Here is a 21,905-nt window from a genome sequence, read left to right as displayed (position 1 = left end):
CTCCATCAGCCCCCCATGGCCTCACCCTTGTGCCCAGATTCAGAATTACACCTGCTGTTGGCCACCGTCTCACCTCCTCCTTTCATCTTCTCCTTCACTAGGACACACAGGGGAGCTTGGGCTACATGGACACCCCCCATTCCAAAACTCACTCGTTGGGGGTCAGCACAGCAGCCTGCACCCCTGGCTCCTTCCTGGGGAGACCCCACGCTGAGCAGGGTGCCCTCTGGTGGTCCCAGGTGTAGGAGGCCTGAGACTGGGCTCCTGGCCACCGCCTTCGGTTCAGACCCCACAGCGGTCCTTCTCTGCCGCACACACCTGCGGCGGTTCCCCTCGCAGGGGTTCCCCAGCCGGGGCAGTTTTGCTGGTGCGACCCCGTGGAAGAAGATGGGTCGGGCTGCGGCACTTCTGTTCACAACCATCGCTCCTGAGATGAAAGATCTGCGAGGACAGGCACGCTTGTCAGTGTCGTTCACAGAGACCTGTGCCCGGCACACAAACACGTGCTGAACCTACTCAGTCCTCGGCCTCTTCTCTTTGCTCTCCACCCTCACCTGTCCACGTATATCCCTTCATCCTTTCCTTCGCGCAGAGCCCGCTCGCTGAATGCGTCCAGTGCATGGCCGCCCCGCCCAGGCCTCTGGCCGCTCAGAGCGAGCGGAAGGCCGGCTGGCGGCTGGGGAACCCGATGACTGGGCGCCCCCGAGAACAGTCCGGTGTCTCGGTTCTGACCACGCGCGCTCGCCATCCCTCCTCCCCGCACTGAGCCCGCTTCTGCGCTCGAGCCCGGTTCCCGGCGGGAAAACTGCAACAGTGGGGAGGGGTCTAGGCCCTGGAGAGAGGCGCGCTCTGCGGCCCTTGCGGATCCTGCGGCCCCGGAGGCCTTGCTGCCCCTCGCCCCCTGCAGCACGCACCTCCTGGAAGGCCTGGGGACCTCCCTCTTGCTCCGCCCCTGCCACGCCCCGGGGAACGGCCCCGCCCCTCCACCAGGCCCCACCCCCGTTCCCGGAGTCTGGAGGCCGCCCACCCACAGCCCCAGGCCCCGCCCCGTTTGTGCCCCGCCCATCGAGCCCAGGCCGCGCCCCGCCCTACCTGCCCGGCCCCTTCTCCGGGCCCCACCACCCACCGCCTCGCCCCGCCCACCCCAGCCCTGCTCCGCCCCCGCTCAGGTCCCACCACCCATCAGGCCCCTCCCCCTACCAGGCCCCGCCCCCCTCAGGCCCGGGACACGTCTGCGGCGCGCGGAGCGGTCTGGGGCTGTCGAGCCGAGGTGAGACACGGGGTCGGGGTGCGCTTTCCTCGAGTAGAAGAAGGTGGTGGGCTTGGTTTTCGGCAGCCCCCCGCCCCTCTGGGCCGCGGCCTCCGCGAGCAGCCGGCCCGGGAGAGAGGAGTTGCTGGGGTGCGGGCGGGGTTGAGGCTGTCCCGGGCCTACAGACCCCGAGGCTAACTGCCTTCGCTGCTCCTGCTGGCCGCCCGGGACGCCCCAGGGCCCATTTCCCTTCCCTGCCCCTGGCAGCGCCGCTTGCTCTTCACCTTTTCTTTATTCTCTGTCTTTCTTTAAGGCTGGAGGCACCTGAGGCTCCTCACATCCCGAACTGCGGGCTGGGAGGAGGTGAGATCCACTGTCCGGGCTCTGACCATCTTCCTGGATCGCAGAGGCTTCGACCCCCAACGCCAGGACTCTCCCCTTGTAAGCTGTGGGCTCCTTGGAGGCGCATTGGGGGTGAAGGGGTCTAATGTATATGCAGCCCCTGTGTGCCAAGGACTCTGTCCCCACACACTCCCAGGAGGCGGTGGTACCCCTGAGGGTCCCAGGGCTTAGCAGGTGTCCCTGTCAGGCAGCACAAGCCCCAGGGTCCTGTGACACTGTGCCCATCGCGTGTGGGTTGGACAGACGGTTACAAGCAAGTGAATGAAGCCCTCAGAAGCTCAGCTCCAGCACCTCACCAGCTTCTGGTGGCTTTCTCCAACCAGGACTACTTGAGGGCCACTATCCACGTCAGTCAGGAGCTTGTTCTGCTGCAAAGAACAGGAACCCACTGTCCCAGTCTTGAACAGATTGAGCCTGACCCTCCTCAAATCAGGAAGCTCATGGGTGGGCAGTTGGTGTGGATTTGGAGACTCAGCACCATTGGGCTGGTGTGGCAGGATATCCAGATTGCAAAGTGGCTGCTCAGCTCCAGCCATCACTTCAAGGCAGGAAGAAGGAAGTGGTTGTTCTTCTGTTCATGAAAGCAAAAGCCTCCTACCCCCTGCTGCACCCCAGCACCTTGCTCACATCTGGGTGACATGGGAAAGCAGGGGTCAGAGTATTAAGCTTGTCTTAGCCCATGACTGTCACTTTGGGCTGGCACACTGCTGCCTGGAACAAGATGAGGACTCTGGCCACAGGAGGGAGGGGGTGAACATTAGGTAGGTAGCTAACAGAGTTGGCCCTTAGCCCCTTTCCTGGACACACCCTGGGAAAGCAGAACCCACACTCAACAAATGCTTGGCCTTCCCCAGGCCTGAGACCAGGCCTGCATCGCTGCCCCAGAGCACAGGATCCCAAGGAAGGACAGGCTTTGTGGCTTTGAGACAAGCTCCCTTCCTTTGTCCCATGGCCCTGGGATTTGGGAAAGGGCAAACGTGGAAGCATTTCGGGGGTTTAAGAACTGCCTGATTTCCTGAGTTTCTGGGTTGGCTTCTTGCTAAGGGGCTCACTGTGCCTTTAAGCCTCTGTGTCCCAGATTACCTGGACGAAAGGTCAGGTTTTCCCAGGCTGGCGGGAGCTGAGCAAAGTCTCAGCCCCTGGACTCCCAGCAGGGCACAGCAGTGTGTGAGGGAGGGGCTGCAACTCAGGCCAGAGGACACATCACAGCTGCTGCTGCTGCACAGGCCAGGCAGGCCTCCTCCCCCTACTGGACAGGCCGTACCAGCCGCCCCCAGTCTGGCTGCCCCGCTTGCCCCGTCCCCTTCCCAGCCTCCAGGGATGGCTCTGGGCCTTATCTGGCAGGAATGGGAGGAGGGAGGGAAGGCCGTTCGTTATCAGGCTTGGTGACCTGGCCTCAGCCAGGGGCCCTCCAGGGTGGCAGCAGCTGTTCCTGAAGGGCCCCCCCACCCCCACCCCCGAGGGAGCAGGCTGTGTGGAAAAGCAGCCTCTCGCATTCCTGAGGGCAGGGTTTGGCAGACTTTCGGACTCCCGGTTGGAATTCCCTCTTGCCTCCTCCCACGTGACCCTGGACACGTGGCCTAACCCCTCTGCATCCTGGTCACCTCCTAAGCTGGATGAGAGGATGCGGGCAAAGAGCCAGCCCACCTGGCCCGTCACGGCCCCCGGGCAGACCCTCACCCCAAAAGCAGTGCCACACGGAACCCTGCCCCTGGCCTCACCGGCTCCGGAACGGTGCGTCTTGGGAGGCTCAGCCCACCTTCTGCCCCTCCCGCCAGAGCCCCGTGGCCCCCGGGATGCAGCCCCAGGAGAGCAGCATCCAGTACAGTAGGTGGGAGGGCAGCAGCCGAGATGGAGTCAGCGTGGCCAGCGGGCCCGGCGCAGAGGAGGCCTCGGGCTGTAAGAGGTGAGGGGCTGGGGAGAAGGGGCCCCCCTGGCCCTACACAGGCCCCTGCCATCCTTCCTGCCAGCCTCTGCTCTGCGCCCACTGGGCGCCCACCCCAGGCAGTCTCGGCAGACCCGGGCCCCCCACCTTCCCCGGGGTCTCCGCCACTCCCCTCCCTCCCCGGGCTGCCCTCCTCCGCAGCCCACCTGCCTGGGGCCCGCTCCTCCTCCCCCCCCTGCCCCCCTGCCACCCCGCACTGGGGGCCGCCTGGGGGCTCATGTGCCTGCGGTTCTCACTCTAGGGTCTCCCGGAAGCTGTGCTCGGGCAAGCTGGGCATCTCCTTGAAGGTGCTGGGTGGAGTGGCCCTCTTCTGGGTCGTGTTCACCCTGGGCTACATCACTGGCTACTTCGTGCACAAGTGCAAATGAACGCTGCCCAGAGCATGTGCCCAGGGGCATGGGCTCGGAGGGACACCCCGTGTGCAAGAACCCCTCCGTGTACACGGACCCACCAGTCTACACAGCCTCCCCTATACACAGACCCTCCTCTCTATACACAGGCTCCCCTCTGTGTACGCAGCCCCTCACCATGCACACAGGCACTCTCCCCGCCACCAGTGCACAGACTCCAGGGGCACACGGGGCACACATATTGGCCTCAAGCTCACGGGGACACCACTGTGCACAGCTGTCTCAGGCACCCACAGGCGTACAGCCAAACAGGGACACGGGTACACAAGGACACACGCGTGCACGCCTGGCACACACAGCCACCCAGGGGCCCAGGTGGCTGGGAGACTGGGCCCAGCCTGAGCTGGGGCTGCAGGATACACCCAGGCTAGGCCCTCAGTCCAGGGCCCCGAGAGCTCCCCGTCTCCCCCCAGCCCAGGACACAGGCCTGGCAGCCCCAGGGTGGGGTCCTCCCTGGGTGGGCATCGTGCGGAGCTGTGTGGCCCTGGGCAGGGCCCTGCCCTCTCTGGCCCTTCTGACTCCCGTTGTGAAAGGATGGCTCTGAGGGGGTGCATGTGTGTCCGTCTGTCCATCCGCCCTCCCCGGGGGCTGAGTCATTTCCTGGGTAGAGTGGGGAGAGGGGCCTTTGCCCTCGTCCCAGACCCACCACCGCATCTTCCCTCCAGGAGGGTGGACACGTTCCCCGGGGCTGTCCACCCCACAGAGTGGGCCCTGCACGAGCCCGGCCCCTCCGCCGGCACCCTGTAGGAGGTCCAGACCCTGCACACGGAGGTCGTCATTAAAAGTCTGTTGAATGAAAACACGGATGCCGGTGTCTCCCGTGGGTCTCCCCGGCGAGGCGTGACTCACGGCCCCCGATATGGGGCCAGCTGGAGGGCATCTGGACAGTGGCCGGGAGGCCTGGGAAAGGGCCTGTGGGCCTCCCCTGGCTCTGGCCTTGGGCTGTGCCCAACCCTGGCCAGGCCCTCTGCCGGGAGGTGGGAGCACAGGGGCAGGCCTGCGGGCCCGCGTGTGGCTGGACCTGCTCCTGCCTCTCCTGGCCATGGACAGCGCCTTGCCGGCTCTGCTCCCGCTTGCTTGGCCCTCGTCTGCTGTGAACTCACGCCCCAGACCCCCCAGACTCCTTGCCAGAAACACCTTCTTAGGGAATTGGTCCTCACCCCAGAACCGCCCAGGACTGAGGGCAGGAGATGAGGGACAGTCAGGATCCCTATGGGCTCATAGCAAACCTGGTTGTCAGAGGCCGAGCTGGCAGGGAGGGCAGAGACCCCACGGGATGGGCCTAGGGCACAGCGGGCCCACTCCAAGTCTGCCCGGGCCGGGCGGGTGTGAGGTGGGGCTGCACCAGCGGGTGATCCCTGGCTCTGAGCATGCTGCTCACCGCTGCTTCAGCAGGGCCTGCTGCGGGGGGAAGCAGGTTACGGGGCAGTGGTGGAGGGTCTGTCCCAGCCGCCCTGGTCTCTGCGCCTCAGCACCTGTCTCCGGAGAGCCTCTGCCCCCACCTGCGTGGCCACAGTCAGCGAGGGGGCCCCAGCTGGCCCGCACCTGTCTGGCCTCAGCCTAGCGCCCCAGTTGGAGTCCCCTCTTGGCCATCGCAGGACGGGCACTGGGGTGGAGGGTGCGGGGAGGTGGGCAGGGCCCACTGGCCTGGCATGGCTCGGCGGCGTGGCCTCCGGGGGCTCTCAGCGGCCCGCGGTCCTCGCTGGAGGTGCAAGGGCTGGCCCTCCCCGAGGCCCAGAGCAGCCTCGGCCAGGAGTGGGGCGAGGGTGCGGTACGGAGGGAGGGGGGGGTGCCCCCGCTGCCCCCGCCCCCACTCCCTCCGAGGCCTCTTTGGCTCCAGGGCGCATTCGCCGAGTAGCCCCTGGGCAGGGGCAGGTCTGCGCATGCGCAGGTCAGATGCGACTGGCCTGGGGCAATGCAGGGAGGCGGAGCCTGTCCTGCTCGGTCCGGCACCGCTGGGTGGCGCCCAGGGTCCTCGTGAGGCCTGCTCCCCAGGGTCGGGGGGTACCTTACTGGCGGCCGTGGACCGTGGACGGCCACGTGGACGGTGCTGGGGTCTGGCCTGCATCTGGCTGGCCGCTCCCTGTGTGCCCCACGGCCAAGCGGGTCTCAGCATGCAGAGCTGGGTGCACCGGCCCAGAGCCTGGCGGGCGCGCAGCACCCCCTGCCCCCGGCTCTACTGGCACCAGGAGCCTGGCCCATGGAGGTGGGCGGCTACAGGCCGGGGCACGCGGGGCACACGCCTCCACGCGGGCCGCCTCAGAGACGTGCCCTGGGGTCCCAGCTGGACCCGAGTGGCCGGGACGGAGGTGGCGTCCCGACAGCCCTGGGAGGGTTGGGAGAGGACGGGGCAGGACCTTTGGGCTCCCCTCCCACAGGAGGTTCAGGATTGGGGTGGTCTGCTGGAGGCGGGTCCCAGGGACTTGACCCCTTTGGGAAAGCCCCGGGGTGGGCTCCACCTGGTGATGCTGCAGGAGCAGGTTCCCAGGACCCAGGGGTCAAGGGCAGCAGCTTCTCTGGGCCAGGCCCGAGTGACAGGAGATAACTGCCTCTCGCTCTTTGCTGGCAAGAGGGTCCCAGGCCCTCAGTTTCCCCACAGACACTTCCGACACGCACCTCCAGAAACCCCAGGAAGGACTCACGGGGAAGGAGCCGAGACGTTCTTTCTAAATGTTTTTATTAGAGGGTCGGACTGACAAAGAAAAAGAAACGTCAAAGGGGTTTTCTGCTGTAAGTTGAATACGTTTCCAAACCTCACACGGAATCAAACTGCACCAGAGAAGAGCAGCCGGGCCGGCGGCTTACCCAACATCAAGGAGGCCCCAGACCTGGTGCCACGCGGCCGCTGAAGCCACAGCCTGGTGCCAAGAGGGCAGCTCAGCTGCGGCCCCAACCGGAGCTCTGAGCAGGGCTTTGCCGTGACGCCCACGCCAGCCACGGCCTCTGCGGCCTTGACAGCAGGTGGCAACCCAGAGCCGCCGATGCACACGGATGTCAGGTAGGTTTGGGGAACGCCGTCACCGGGTGCCACTTCCGCCCAGTTAAGCACAGCTGCCCCAGGGCCAACAGAGGGCAGTCCTGGCAGTGACCTGGCAGGGGGTCCAGTGTCAAGGTGGCCCCGCCACGTCCTTCGAGGAAGGCTGGCCGGGCTCTGGGGAACCCACATGGCCATATGGCAGGCCCAGCGTGTGGGGTGTGGGCCTCACGCGGGTCTGGTCCTGACCGCTACGCGCCTGGGTCCAGGCGGGGCTCTCGCACACACCTGCCGACTGCCTGTCGTTTTGACAAAACACGTCAACTGTCCTTTGCAGGTCAAAGACCATGGAACGCGCGTCACTCAAGAAAAAGCTGGTGGGTCAGTTTTTCCTGTGCCGGCTGCTCCTGGAGCAGTGAGGTCAGTGAACTGCCGACGCAGAGCTGGAAATACCTAGACTGCCAGGTGCTGAGACCCCCTGTCCAGCACATGCCCCGTGACTCCTGGTGCCTCCTCCAGTCACCGCCACCCCCGTCCTGGAGCAAGCTGACGACGGCTGACCGTCCTGTCTGAGCGTGGAAGCCCGCTGTGCAGTGGGAAACCTGCACACTGACCTCCAGACGCAGGTGTGACACCTCACGGCCCTGGTGCTAGTTTACAGACGACTGACGCCCCCCCCCTCGCCAAGCCCGGCCAGTGCAGCAGGCGGGTTGGGCCGTCGCTCCTGGATGCCCTGCCTCCCTCCCCCAAAGCATCCTACAGCAGCAGTAAGAAAAATGATTTTGCCAATTCTAAGGTCACGTTAAAAAATGTTTTTTATAAAAAGATTAAGGTTTCCAACAACTGGAAACCATGACATCCCACATTTCTAAGCTGCAGTGCTGGAACTGTAGGACTTCAAAAGATATTGTATCGTAGAAAAATAACTGTGCAGCTCAGTAAAATGCATGTTGTTCAGCTTCCCAACTTAGAACTAAATATTCGCACCAATTACAATGTCCTTTCCCCCTGTGGATACAGTGATTTGCTGTGTGGCTACATGATTGCAGAACCCTTTGAGCAGTTAGTTCCAATACTCAAGTGATTTCATTAAAAGCACCGGCAGAGTCAAATCGGTGCTGTAAAGGTGAAATGACTTCAGCGTGTGTCAACGTGGCAACCCCTATGGCAGAATCGACTGGAAAACTGGAAAAAGAATGCATATATCTTAAAAACTACCGAGGCGAAGGAATAATTTAGTATCACCACACGAAAGCCCTGCGGAGCCGGCGCGGCTGACAGCGCTTCCCTGGGAGCCTGGGGCAGCGGCCCGGCCGTCAGCGGAGCACGGTCACGTGGGCGGCAGCGAGGTCCAGGTCCGTCTTGGACGGATACACCACCTTCAGGTGCCCCTCCTCATCCACCACCCGGACCTGCTCCACCACCAGCGGGGCGCTCCCGGCCTGGCCAGCACCAGGACTCGCCCTGGGATCCGAGACGTGTCCAGGAATGGCATCGACTTCGTGGTCGGAGAGGGAACCTTCGTCTTTATTCTCCAAAGTGTACTTGTTGATTTCTGCCATTTTCTGCAAATGAAAAATGTCTTTTTAACCGAGAGAGTAGAGGCAACCCAGGGAAGACAGGCTGCCGTCACGCAGCTGGCAAAGGGCAGCGGGCGCGCCGTCTGTCCGGCAGGGCCAGAGTGTGCTCACCAGGATGAGGGCGTCCATAATGTCCTTGCAAATCTGCAGGCTGGAGGCGCTTGTCACTTCCAGAAACAGGTCACTAGTGGTTTTCTTAATCTTAAACAGAAATTAGAAAGATTTCAGGGAAGAATCAAGTTATCACAAGCAGACACCAGCAACTGCAAGGTCTAATCTGCAGAAGATCCCGTTAAGACGGCGTCACACAAATCCAGAGGGGAGACAGACGCCGGGGTGGGGCATGCGCGGCGAGTCACGGGCGGCAGCGAGCGCACACAGCCGCGCGCGGGAACGCGGCACGTGACGCGGACTCAAAGGTGCCAGGCGCTGGCAGACACCGCCCACCTTCGTCTTCTCGCTGTTCGTTATGGGCGGGAAAGAAATCACGTCGCCGTTTGCATCCACGAGGCACGGGTAACGCTCCTTCCCGTCCAGCAGGTGAAGGTACCTGGGTGGGAAGAAATGCCGGTAACAGGCACAGCTGTGGAAACACACCTAAAGGTGAGTGGACGAATCGCAGTTCTCTGGACACAGCAGGTGTCGGGTCAAGGGCACGTGACACAGCCAACGCCGAGGAGACGTTCGCAGGGCCTCCTCAGTGCCCGAGCCAGCCAAGCCCGACCGGGACCAAGCGCAGCAGGCCTGGCTGCCCCCCCGCCACGGCGCGCTCTCCCTGCGCACCCGGTGGACGTGCTGAGGGCCCCCGCTGAGACAACACAAGGCCTGCGCTCCTGGCACCTGCTTCTCTGAAGCCACACAACACGGGGCTACGGTGGGTCCCCCCCGCCCCCCGCATGGAGTCCGAGAGGAGGGCGAGCAGAAGCGGGGTCCCGTGAGCTCGGGCAGCTTCGGGAGCGCCCTCGCTGCCACGGGCCGATGTGGGGGGGGGCCCACCTGTGCAGGCCCGACACGCTCTGCCTCTTCCTCTGCTTCCTGTGCTCCTCGGCCTCCAGCTGCAGCTGCCGCACCAGGTCCTGGGCCTTGACTTCCCGGCGCCCCAAGGGGACAATCTACAGGGTGGACACCGCATGTTGGCCTGTCGCTGGGGGTCCCAGCGGGAGGCTTCTGAGAGCTGACAGTCCTCCAGGCGGACGTCCTGCGGGCTGAGGATAGAGGCTGCGCCCACGTCACAGGCAGATATACTGCGCCTTCAGAGGTCACCCCGGGGGCTGAATCTGAAACCCGCCTACTGCACAGCCGCGGTCCCACACCTGTGGCTCTGAGGAGGCCGAGGGAAAAGATGGGGCCAGGGCCGGAGCCAGTCCCCTGGGAACCCTCCCCCGCCGGGGGCCCGAGGTGCCTCACGCGGAACCCGAGAGACCAGGAACGGGGCCTCGACAGAACACGCACCGCGGTCAACCCCAGATCAGGGGGTTTGCAACTGGGATATAAACCACAGTTTCTGGTTAAAAGTTAGTGAGCAGGTGAAGGAAACCACTTCCAAATCACCACCTCCTCTGATGAGTTCACTTTTGAAAGTAACTGTCAACACAACCTGTTTTATTTTATGTTCCTGCTGGGAGCAGCAAAGGGTCAGATTCTACCCCAAATGCTCTGACTCAACCACCTGCACGTGTATTTTTTGGAAAACACACAAGGAACACTCGAACTGCAAACACCGGGATGCGTGGCCTCACCCTGAGGTCTTGCGGGGGTCGGGCGGCATACAGCAGTGGCCCCCGGATGGCTCTGAGGTCGTGGGTTGCGATAGTGGCCGCAGTCCTCTTCTCACAAAGGTCCTCGTGCAGCTTTGTCTGCAATACAAGTTCAAGGGCAGGCAGAGCTCAGTGTGCCAAGGCCGGAGGGCAACCCCCCGCCACCCCAGGGCTCCCCCCTCCCGGGGGGGCAGTCTTCCCAGCCAAGTATTTATTTCGTGGAACCTCTGCTGGAAAGCTGGTATCTGCTTATCAGCAGAATTTCTTCTCGCCCTAACTCTACCGTGCAATGCTTGAGACTTCAAAGAACCCATCTCGAGCTAAAATTTATGACTGAATAAACAGAAGTGTGACTTAAAAAGAAAAACAACCCCAGCAAGCTTTTCCTCCAAAACACTGATCTTCGAGTTCTGAGCTCCTGGCTCGGCTTCCTCCCCGAACGTACAGCCTCAGCCCCCGCAGGCCACGCTCTTGCTCACGTGCAAGGATGTGCCTTTTGCTTTAAAAGCTGGGCAGACCTCACAGAACAACGAACTCTAAGTCTGCCTAGCCGAAACTTCACAAAAACTAAACGAGTCACCTGAGACCACGCTGGCAAGAGCTGACGATTTTAACCCTCTCTCGTGAAGCTGAACCTGTCACCTACTGCGGAAGTCAGAAACGCACTCGCACAGCAGAGCCTCAGGGACGCTGACTGCGCCGGGTCCCCTCCCCACCCCGCCCTGGCCGGGGCCGGAGCGGTGGTCGCCCCGCCCACGGCCCGTCCTCCCCGCCCCCGTCGCGGCCGCGGGCACCCACCTGGGAGGAGAGGAACCGCTTGAGCGCGTTCCCGGGCTGCAGGTCCATGCCCCGCACCACGGCGCCCACGATGAAGGGCCGCACGTCGCCGACCGCGGGGCTCACCCTGACCGTCAGCGGGGCCGGGCTCTCGGCCACGTGCAGGACGCGCAGCAGCAGCCGGCTGGCCTCGTCCACCCCAGCCTCCTCGGCCGCGCCGCACTCCCTCTTCCTCCGCTCCCGCCGCTTCCTCCGCGCCTCCTCCCGGTCGGGGCCCTCGGCCTTGCCCCGGCCCCGGCCGCCCCCGCGGCCCCCGGCGCGCAGGTACTCCAGGATGGACCTGGTCTGGCAGCCGCTGACCATCTTCTCCAGGCGCTTGTCCCGCAGCCTGTTCCCCCGGAAGTTGATGTCCTTGAGCTTGGGGCAGTCGGCCAGCTCTGCTGGGACCTCACTCAGCTGGTTGTTGGACAGGTCCAGCGTCTGCGAGGGAGCCGGCAACGCCTCAGAGCCCCGGGACCCGCCTCCTGCCCCGCCTCAGCCCCACGCGTCTGCCCCGGGCCAGCACGGATGCAGTGACCGGGCCCCTGGGGGGGGGGGGGAGGAGGCGTGAGCGCACCGCCCGCCGCCTCTGCGAAGTACTGGTCTTGCTTGTGCTGCTTGACCACCGTGTCCCGCAGTAACAACCGGGGCAGAACTTCCGACCGATGGTTAGCTTAGGGGGAACAAAAGACAACGAGGGCTGGGGGGGTGGTGGAGGGAGGCTCAAGAGGGAGGGGATATGGGGATATATGTATGCATATGGCTGATCCACTTTGTTGTACAGCAGAAACTTACACAGAATTGTGAAGCAATTATACTCCAATAAAGATCTATTAAAAAAAAGACGAGGAACGCGGGGAATGTCTGGTTATAAACAAATAAGGACTTTACATGAGAAACAGGTTCGCCACAAAGTAGCGCTGAGATGCCTTTAATTAAATGAGAAAAAAAGCAGGAACACAGCAAGAGGAGCACAGCGCCATGCTCTCCTGCTCTCCTGTCTCCTGTGTGCGACAGACAGCGAATCGGCGTCAGTGCTGGGTCGGCCCCGGGCCCTTGGCTGGAACGCGGGAGCGGGGAGCTGCTTCTGCGCCATGAGGAGGCTGGTGGAGCCCTGCGGCCCGTGACAAGGAACCTTCTATGTAGTATGACTACTACTGAGGCTGCCATCCGTGTCGCTGACGTGGGGTAAACGGGCCAAGTGACCACCTCACGTGGTGGGCAGGGGGCGGGGTCCTGTGCCGGGGGAGGGACTCGGCTGGTGGTAAGGAGGACAGGGCCTCTCCCAGGAGGCCCAGGCGGCACGCAGCCCTGCAAGTGAATGGCTTCTTCCTCGTTCTCCTCCAGGGCCCGTGGGAAGCTCTGGACAGCCCCGCTCGGCTTCGCGTGGACCTGACACAGGGCCTGGGGAGAAACCCTATAATCTGGTTTGGTGGGAGTAAGCACAGGGGACTGGCATTTGGACAGCGAGGCAGTGACGGGTGGCAGGGGCCTCCCAAGGGGCTGCAGATCCGGGAGTGCTCAGGCAGGCCCCTCCTCGCACTCAGGGAGCAGCGCCCACAGCAGCGTGGCCAGCGAGGAGTCCTGGTCCTGATGGGGACACCACGGCCCCGAATGACCACAGCTGGGCCACAGCGGGTGGTGGATTTGTCACCAACTGGGAAGGGGGGCAGGGGCCCTGACTGTCCACAAGATGCTTGCTGTCTGCTGTGGCTGGCACAGAGGGTGTTTTTTTTTTTTTTTTTTTTTTTTTTTTTTTGTGGTACACGGGCCTCTCACTGTTGTGGCCTCTCCCTTTGCGGAGCGCAGGCTCCGGGTGCACAGGCTCAGTGGCCATGGCTCACGGGCCCAGCCGCTCCGCGGTATGTGGGATTTTCCCAGACCGGGGCACGAACCCGTGTCCCCTGCATCGGCAGGCGGATTCTCAACCACTGCGCCACCAGGGAAGCCCCTACAGAGGGTGGTTTTAAGGGAGCTTCACAAACCCTGGCTATGAAGGAAACTGGCTCAGAACCAGGGTGGAGGAGGGGTGTGGCAGGTGGGTGCCCGACAGAAGGTGACAGAGGAGCCTCCGCACGGCAGGACCAGGACCGGAGGCTCGGGAGGGAGGGAGCAACTGCAGAGCAGACTTTGATCCTGCAGTCGGTCGACCCAGAAATGGAGCAGGAGAAGGTGAGCCTGACACGGTCTCCAGTCGCCAATGGGGACCAAGCGCTCAGTGGTCACGCGGGCTGTGGGTTAGCCGGACGGCACACACCTGTCACCGTTTGGTGCCTCTCCAGGCCTCTCCCCGCTCTCAGGCGAGACTGGACAGGTGGGTGGATGGGCTAAAGCGTGGCCCTTCCAGGCTTCTGTGTGCCCCCTGCGCCCCAGCCTGGGGTCCGCCGGCCTCCGCACTCACTGCTAACCGGCAGCCCCATCAACAGCCAGTGCTGAGCCCAGGGCCGCGGAGCTGCTCCCCAGGACACGCCCAGGTGTCAGAACGCACCTCGCCGGGAGGACGAGCCGCGGCCACCCAGGCCAGGTAACCCTGTGCGCGCACAGCCGGGCCTGGGCCAGAAGAGCCGGGTCCCCGCCCACTGGCAGGCTCTGAGCAGCAGACAAAGGCGTATTTCAAGGTCAGGTTTGGACCTGCACACCCAGCTCGGAGTCTCAAAAGCTTGAACTCCACTGGCAACTCTCACTGCAGCGTGAAAACACAGGCGCCGCGGGTGGAAGGTCTGTGCCTCCACGAGGAAGAGACCCACAAACAGCAGCAGAGGAAGGGCCGGCAAGAGTGGGGGAGGGTGGCCCCCAGCCCCGACCAGAGCAGTGCCAGGCCAGCAGCCTGCTGAGGTGGTCTCCTCGGAGGACAGGGGCAGGGGTACTGGGGCGGGGGTCTGTCAGGGGCAACAATCGCCAAACACTGGGCATTTCGGAGCAGAGGGCAGTGGCAGCAGCCAGTGCCACAGACAGCAGCCCAGGACGTGCCCCGGGGCCCTGCGGGAGACAAACAGGGAGCAGAGCAGGCAGCCGACAGGGCTCTGGGGGTGCCATGTCCGGCAGAGGCGGGGAGACCACCGATGAGGTCAAAGCGGCCCCCCACAGCAGGACACGCCACCCGACGCCAGGCACGCAGAGCCGCAGGTTCGATGGGGAGCGGAGTCCACGGGTTTCACGGTTGGAGCGTGAGTGCCGGAGGGAGAGCCTGCAGCTGAAGTGATGCCTGGATGGCGTAAAACTGCGCAGGGCAGGGGGTGGGGACGGGAAACCCACAATCGCGGAAGGGAGAATGAAGTGAACTGAGTGCATGTGGAGGGGCCTCCAGGCACCTGCCCAGAAGACACGCAGGCACTCCCTCCCTGTAGGTAACACAATAGTGACACCGGCCAGGCAGGGCCAGCCTCTGACCCTGGACTGTGACTCGACTGCTGGGCCGAGCTGCGGGCAAGGGACCCTAAATCCCTGGTTGTGAGACCCTACAGACACACACTCTGCCCCCGGGGGTGTGGAAGGACCCCTCTGTTCCAGTTGATGGAGGCCGAGGGGGCCTGAACCCACCATCTCCAACAGCAACTGAGAAAATGAAAAGTTGGAAGGGTTTTTTTTTAACTTCAGTTTTTGGTCACTGGACAAAGGTTTCAAGGTCAAAGTTCCACTTCTCCGTGAACTGTGATTACGGGAGGAGTCCCATAAATGAGCGACACCGAACGACACGAGTGGGCACGACCCCTGGCAGGACTGGGAGAAACCCCGAGTGCCGTGTGGCCCTTCAGCCGATGAACGTGCTGTCCCGCAACCGTTCATAAATCTGGGGGCACATCTGGCCTGCCCGGCCCTCCAGCGGTCTCCTCCAGTGGCAGTGCCATGGGCCTGGCTAACGGTCACTTACAATGAGGGCATCCCGGGAGCACCACAGCCCCGCGGCTGAGCCCGATGGGTGACAGAAGCCCAGCGGGGAGAAGCCCAGCTGAGTGGGTCCGAGGTCAGGACAGGGATGAAGCCGGCTCTCCAGGCAGAGTTAACTGGGGAGGGAAAGGACAGCTCTCCCTTCAGCTTCCCTGTCCCCGGCAGCTGCAGTGGGGAAAAGGGTCCGACCTTCACGGCTCCCGGGGGAGCCACGGCTCCGAGGAGCTCTCATTTGCTGTCTCCCGACTGGGAGGTGAGTGGGACAAGCCGGGGCCTGTGTGCCGTCACGCTGGTGGCCCCGGCAGAACCACGCCTCCAGGTATTCTCCTCCTTGTGTGGCAGCTCCCGCAACTCTGGACTGAGCTCTGCTTACTGAATCAGCAGGATGCAGTGGATGCGGCGGGCTGCTAGGTCCAGGTCTGTGCCTCAGGACGGCCTGGCAGCTCCTGCCCTTGTGCTCTAAGGAGCCCTGAGCCGCCATGTGAGAGGTCAGACTGCCCGGCGGGGACGGGAGGCGTCCCAAGATGACGTGGAGAGAGGAGTCGGCCACGCCAGCTGAGCCTGGCCCCGAGCCCACGGCAGCTGACCGCAGCCACACGAGTGATCAACGGCAAGGCAGCGGCTGTCCAGCTGGGCTGGCCCACAGCGGAGGGCCGTGCACAAATAAAACGACCGCTGTGTTAAGCCACAGCCTTGGCGCGGTGATGCGGCCACGGAGGACCCGCACCACTGCCATCACTGCGCTTCCTTCATGGCACCGTGGTCGTCCTCAGAGGGGACGAGATAGGCAGGAGCCCAGGGCGCCGCTACAAGACACTGAGCTGAGCTGAACCCACGCTTTCTGGTTCCGAGCGCAGCTGTCCGACTCCCGCTGTCCCCCCACCTCACGGGAAGGACAGAGAACACCTCGGAGAACACGTCTGTCCTCGGAGCGCCAGGGTGTGGAGCGATGCTGCTTCACCCAGTTCTAGCAGCCGCTCCTCGTGAAGGCAGCATTTTAGAAAAGGCCCCCGAAGGACATCTAAGTCCAAAAGGGATTCCAAGTAGCTCTTACATGACACCCTCCAAGAAACAGGCCTCTTCATGTGAAAGAGGTCGATGGAAGTCTAAACATGGGGAACAGGACGGACCGGGCGAGGGGGGACTGAGCAAGCAGGACGTTCTCTTTCACCGGAATGAGGGCGTTCTGGACACAATAAAGGCTACTTTACTGGGCGGGCACCCAGAGAACATTAACAAAAGAACAGAACATTAACAAAAGAAAACCCAAACTTGAAGACTGCTAAGACATTACAGATTTGAAGAAAAATAAAAAAACTGTGCACTCACATGACGCTATGTTAAGCTACACATTTGGTACATCTACCTTCTGGGAAACCAAGAGACGTATGAGATGGGTGATGGAGTAGAAAGGGCTTATCTCATGTGTCACACCACAGCCCTGAAGGGAAGCTACAGCCCTGGGACCAGCATCCCAGGAGTCGTCCCCCACAGCTTCTTCCTGGAAATGCCAGTTAGCACGTGTCACTCTGCAGGGTGGTCTCCCTGTTTCTCTTAACTATAAACACACACACATACACACGCACACAGATACATCCTGACATAAAGACATTTGTAAAATGAGTTGGCAATTACTCTTAAGAGTAATTCCTGCTGCAAAGAGGTCAGTTGCTAAACTGCGCACACGTTTTATTGTTTTAAAAAAGTCTGCACTGGGAACCTACCTCAACATCATAAAGGCCATATATGACAAACCCACAGCAAACATCATTCTCAATGGTGAAAAACTGAAAGTACTTCCTCTAAGATCAGGAACAAGACAAGGATGTCCACTCTCGCCACTATTATTCCACATAGCTTTGGAAGTCCTAGCTACGGCAATCAGAGAAGAAAGAGAAAAAAGGAATACAAATTGGAAAAGAAGAAGTAAAACTGTCACTGTTGCAGAAGACATACTATACATAGATAATCCTTAAGATGCCACCAAAAAACTACTAGAGCTCATCAGTGAATTTGGTAAAGCTGCAGGATACAAAATTAATGCACAGAAATCTCCTGCACTCCTATACACTAACAGTGAAAAACCAGAAAGAGAAATTAAGGAAACAATCCCATTCACCATTCCATCAAAAAGAATAATACACCCAGGAATAAACCTAGCTAAGGAGGTAAAACACCTGTACTCAGAAAACTATAAGACACTGATGAAAGAAATCAAAGAAGACACAAACAAATGGAGAGATATACCATGTTCTTGGATTGGAAGAAGCAATATTGTGAAAATGACTATACTACCCAAAGCAATCTACAGATTCAATGCAATCCCTATCAAACTACCAATGGCATTTTTTTTTTTTTTTTTTTTTTTTTTTTTTTTTACAGAACTAGAACAAAAAATCTTAAAATTTGTATGGAGACATAAAAGACCCAGAATAGCCAAAGGAATCTTGAGGGAAAAAAACAGAGCTGGAGGGATCAGGCTCCCTGACTTCAGACTATACTACAAAGCTACAGTAATCAAGACAGCATGGTACTGGCACAAAAACAGAAATACAGATCAATGGAACAGGACAGAAAGCCCAGAGATAAACCCACGCACCTATGGTCAACTAATCTATGCCAAAGGAGGCAAGACTGTAGAATGGGGAAAAGACAGTCTCTTCAGTAAGTGGTGCTGGGAAAACTGTACAGCGACATGTAAAAGAATGAAATTAGAACACTCCCTAACACCACACACAAAAATAAACTCAAAATGGATTTGAGACCTAAATTTAAGACCGGATACTATAAAACTCTTAGAGGAAAACAGGCAGAACACTCTTTGACACAAATCACAGCGAGATCTTTTATGATCTCCCAGAGTAATGGAAATAAAAACAAAAATAAACAAATGGGACCTAATGAAACTTAAAATCTTTTGCAAAGCAAAGGATACTACAAACAAGACGAAAAGGCAACCCTCAGAATGGGAAAAAATATTTGCAAACGAATCAACGGACAAAGGACTAATCTCCAAAATATATAAACAGCTCATGCAGCTCAATATTAAAAAAACAAACAACCCAATCAAAAAATGGGCAGAAGCCCTAAACAGACATTTCTCCAAAGAGGACATACAGATAACCAAGAAGTACATGAAAAGCTGTTCAATATCACTAATTATTAGAGAAATGCAAATCAAAACTACAATGAGGTATCACCTCACACCAGTTAGAATGGGCATCATCAGAAAATCTACAAACAACAAATGCTGGAGAGGGTGTGGAGAAAAGGGAAGCCTCTTGCACTGTTGGTGGGAATGTAAATTGGTACAGCCACTATGGAGAACAGTATGGAGGATCCTTAAAAAACGGAAACTAGAACTACCACATGACCCAGCAATCCCACTACTGGGCATGTACCCTGAGAAAACCATAATTCAAATAGACACACATACCCCAATGTTCACTGCAGCACTGTTTACAATAGCCAGGTCATAGAAGCAACCCAAATGCCCATCGACAAAGGAATGGATAAAGAAGATGTGGTACATATATACAATGGAATATTACTCAGCCATAAAAAGGAACGAAATTGGGTCATTTGTAGAGACGTGGATGGACCTAGAGACTGTCATACAGAGTGAAGTAAGTCAGAAAGAGAAAAACTAATATCGTATGTTAACGCATATATGTAGAAACTAGAAAAATGGTACAGATGAACCGATATGCAAGGCAGAAATAGACACAGATGCAGAGAACAAACGTATGGACACCAAGGGGGGAAAGCTAGGGGGAGCTGGGATGAACTGGGATATTGAGGATTGACATATATACACTAATATGTATGAAACAGATAATAAGAACCTGCTAAATTTAAAAAAAAAGTCTGCATAAAAGGATGGCAATGAGCAGGAAGAAACAGAGGCCTGCCTCTTTAAGGACAGGAGCCTCTAGACTGGATTTAGGCCACGGTCACGGCATCTCCTGCCCTCTGGCCTCTTCCTCAACAGGCTTACTGGGCCCTTGTTCCGAGTCGAGCATTCTGCTGGGACCTGGGGTCCCCGGATGAATAAAATAAACAAACAGTCCCTAATCAACAGAGCCTAGACGAAACCCCAACCTATTTGCTGTGTACTTGGGGCAACCCCTTCCGGCCTTATGTAAGACAGGAATAACCACCCCTGCCTTAGAAAGCCGTCGTTGGGGTCAAGTGAACTATCACATGTGAAATCACACGCGTGGCCTTAGGCAAATTCCAGTCATTTCACATCTCCACGCCCTGCCTGGGTGGCCCCCCACACAGGGCTCACCCAGTCCTTTCACAAACATTTGCAGATGCAGAAATTTGGACACCCGTCCCTGCTGTTGACCTGCTTCCGACCTGAGCGGGAAGCCCAGTTAGTCCACGATCACGAAACAGTGTGTTGCATGTTAAGGCCCAGCTGCGAGCAGAGTGTGGGGGGCGAGCCGAGAGGACCACCCGAGGACGGAGGCCAGGCTAGTGCGAGGGGACCCGGGGTTGGGCCGGCTTCCCAGAGATACCGACGCTGTGGTGGCCCTTCCCGGCCGACTTGGGACGGCTCGGCACCGGCAGGAGACCCCCGTCCGTGCGTACCACAGGGCCCGCCCCGCCCGCCCCGCTGACCGCTGACCTTGAGCGAGGCCAGGTGGGCGATTTCGGGGCTGAGCTCCCGGAGGCAGTTGTCGGCGGCCGCCAGTTCGCTGAGCAGCGGCAGCGCGCCGGGGCGGAAGAGTGCGGCGGGGAAGGCGTCCAGGCGGTTGCCGGTGAGGTTGAGGGTCTGCAGGCGCGGCGCGCAGCGCGCCAGGTCGGCGGGCAGCTCGCGCAGCCGGTTGCCACTGAGGTTGAGGCTCTGCAGCTGCGGGAGGCCCGGCGGCTCGGCGGGGCCTAGGCCCTGGCCCGGCGGCAGCGCTTCCAGCGCGTTGCCTGACAGGTCGAGCACGCGCAGCGCGGGCAGCGGGCCGAGCTCAGGGCTCAGGCCAGGCCCCAGTGCGTTGCGCCGCAGCACGAGGCTGTGCAGCTGAGGGAGGCCCTGAGCCAGGCCCGGGCCCGGCTCGCGCAGGCTGCCGCAGCCGCTCACCTCCAGGTAGTGCAGCAGCGGCAGCGTGAAGAGCCGCGGCGGCAGCCGCCCGCCCGCAGCGCGCACCCGCTGCTCCAGCCCGGGCCCGGTCAGCAGCAGCTCTCGCCGCCGCTCCCGCTCCGCCAGCTCCAGCTCCGGCCAGGCCTCCGACACCGCCGCAGCCGCCATCGCGCCACCACCCCCGCAGCCCCTGCCGGGGTGCTTCCGGGGCACGCGGCGCCACTTCCGGTCTGGGCCGGAAGGAGTCGTAGAGAGCTGCGCGGACGCTAGAGCGCCGCAGCGAGGGCCGTAGAGGAGCCCGGTGGGGCGTGGCTCGAGGCTGTCGCCGGCGGGGTCCGGCTCCTCACCGTGGGCATGTGGGTGGGCTCCCGGAGCGCCCAGGCCCGCGTAGGGCCGTGAGTGCTGGGCCTCCGGCCGAGTCTTCCTACCCGCGAGGATGTCGGGGAGCAGCGGGGACGGCCCCGCACGCCGTGCTCTGTGGGCTCGGCTGGGCCCCTAAGACAAGGCCGGAGAGCGAGTCTGCGGACGCGTCCGCCTCACGGACCTGAGGGAGACGCCCGGGAACGCGGTGACTCCCAGGTGGCCTAGAATTCAGGCTAAACGCCGTCTGAAGGGGAATGGGGAGGAGATGAGTGGTTCTTAGGGGAGATGAACGGTCCCTAAGAGGACAGACGGGCGGAAGGACCGTGTGACAACGGCTGTGTTATCACTTCTAGTCCCTCCGGGGATGAGCCCGTCTTCCCTGGACGGTGCGCTCCCGGGAGGGAGGGGGTCTCTGACGACTGAGTTCCTTTGGGAGGATGTGTTTAGGCAGAAGGGGAGTTCAGACAAACCTCTCCCTGCGTTTACTGATTTCCAAGAGCACACAGCTCAGAATAGTCAGTTTACCGAGGTGGTACATTTCGGGGTGGTATGATCTGAACTCCTAGTCATATTTCGGGGTGGCATCGTCTGCTGCCCTTCAAAAACCTAACCAAGTTCCTCTTCGTAATTTCCCATCCGCTGGCTCCCTCTCCCTGCCCTGTGGCTCTAACCCCCCAGCCGCCCTGTATTCAGAGTTGAGTTCACTGTCCCCTGCTGCAATCTTGCATTAAGTCTTCCTTGCTGGTTTTTAACAAGCATGCAGTGCACTTTTTTCTTTCTTTCTTTCTTTTAGAGGTTAGTGATTTGTGTATTGGAATCACCAGGAAGTTACAAGTGACTGATGCCCCAGTCCCTGGTCCAGAGACTCTGGCCCAACAGTCTGGGCTGCAGCACGGGCATGGGGGTTTTACAAGCTCCCCGGGTGTTCTGCGGGGTACGCACGGTTGAGAGGCTGCTAGGGATCAGATCGTTTCCGTGTGTTAGGACCCACTCATCAGGGCTGCTTGGAGGAGGAGGGTGGGAGGAATAGCGCTGAGGTCGGCTGTCCTGTTCTCTGCCCCTGTTTTTAACTCCTCACCCCAGCAGGATTTTCAGTTTTATTTTGTTCTGAAATTCCTGAACATTGTATTGAAGGGTGATGTACACCCAGAAAAGTGTGCACATAGCATGTGAGTTTTGTCCAGACCGAACACATCCGTGTAGCCATCATGCAGAACAAGAAACCAGTGATCACCAGTCCCCCCAGACCCCCCTTGTGCCCCGATATTGTAGTTTTGCCAGTTTTTGCACTTCGTGTATAGCGTGCAGGGCCGGCTCTTGGTGCCTGGCCTCTTTCGCCCCATGTCACGCCTCTGGGAGTCATCGTGTGTGGGAGGTACTTGTGGGTTGTATGTTGTGTGGCATTATAAGTGCGTTGTGACTGTACCATGTTTATTTCTAG

At 60.2% G+C, this 21,905-nt stretch overlaps 2 protein-coding genes across 2 annotated transcripts; one reads left to right on the top strand and one right to left on the bottom strand.

Moving 5' to 3' along the window:
* The first annotated feature begins 1,207 nt into the window (after positions 1 to 1,207).
* Positions 1,208 to 4,806, top strand: SMIM1 (small integral membrane protein 1 (Vel blood group)). The gene is made up of 4 exons (XM_059055972.2): positions 1,208 to 1,270; positions 1,563 to 1,690; positions 3,430 to 3,557; positions 3,838 to 4,806. The coding sequence occupies exons 3-4, from the start codon at positions 3,448 to 3,450 to the stop codon at positions 3,962 to 3,964; spliced, it is 237 nt and encodes a 78-aa protein (XP_058911955.1). The 5' UTR covers positions 1,208 to 1,270; positions 1,563 to 1,690; positions 3,430 to 3,447; the 3' UTR covers positions 3,965 to 4,806.
* A 1,860-nt stretch (positions 4,807 to 6,666) lies between these two features.
* LRRC47 (leucine rich repeat containing 47) lies at positions 6,667 to 20,304 on the bottom strand. Its single transcript, XM_059055839.2, has 7 exons — positions 19,655 to 20,304; positions 11,116 to 11,574; positions 10,300 to 10,416; positions 9,557 to 9,672; positions 9,008 to 9,110; positions 8,672 to 8,761; positions 6,667 to 8,545 (listed from the first exon to the last, which is right to left on the bottom strand). The coding sequence occupies exons 1-7, from the start codon at positions 20,267 to 20,269 to the stop codon at positions 8,297 to 8,299; spliced, it is 1,749 nt and encodes a 582-aa protein (XP_058911822.1). The 5' UTR covers positions 20,270 to 20,304; the 3' UTR covers positions 6,667 to 8,296.
* Positions 20,305 to 21,905: the final 1,601 nt, after the last annotated feature.

Source organism: Kogia breviceps, chromosome 1, assembly GCF_026419965.1.
Source record: "Kogia breviceps isolate mKogBre1 chromosome 1, mKogBre1 haplotype 1, whole genome shotgun sequence".
Lineage (NCBI taxonomy): Eukaryota > Metazoa > Chordata > Mammalia > Artiodactyla > Physeteridae > Kogia > Kogia breviceps.
The sequence above is the reverse complement of the archived record's forward strand: the minus strand, read 5'-3'. Positions and strand labels throughout refer to the sequence as shown.

Bases quoted from the DNA above. Each gene is read 5' to 3' on its own strand.
- LRRC47 (XM_059055839.2), bottom strand. From the start codon at position 20,269: ATGGCGGCTGCGGCGGTGTCGGAGGCCTGGCCGGAGCTGGAGCTGGCG. The intron at 11,575-19,654 runs GTCAGCGGTCAG...GCTCCCTCGCAG, and splicing joins CCCACCTGGCCTCGCTCAAG to ACGCTGGACCTGTCCAACAA. The intron at 9,111-9,556 runs GTGGGCCCCCCC...CTTCCCACCCAG, and splicing joins AGCGTGTCGGGCCTGCACAG to GTACCTTCACCTGCTGGACG.
- SMIM1 (XM_059055972.2), top strand. From the start codon at position 3,448: ATGCAGCCCCAGGAGAGCAGCATCCAGTACAGTAGGTGGGAGGGCAGC. The intron at 3,558-3,837 runs GTGAGGGGCTGG...TTCTCACTCTAG, and splicing joins GAGGCCTCGGGCTGTAAGAG to GGTCTCCCGGAAGCTGTGCT.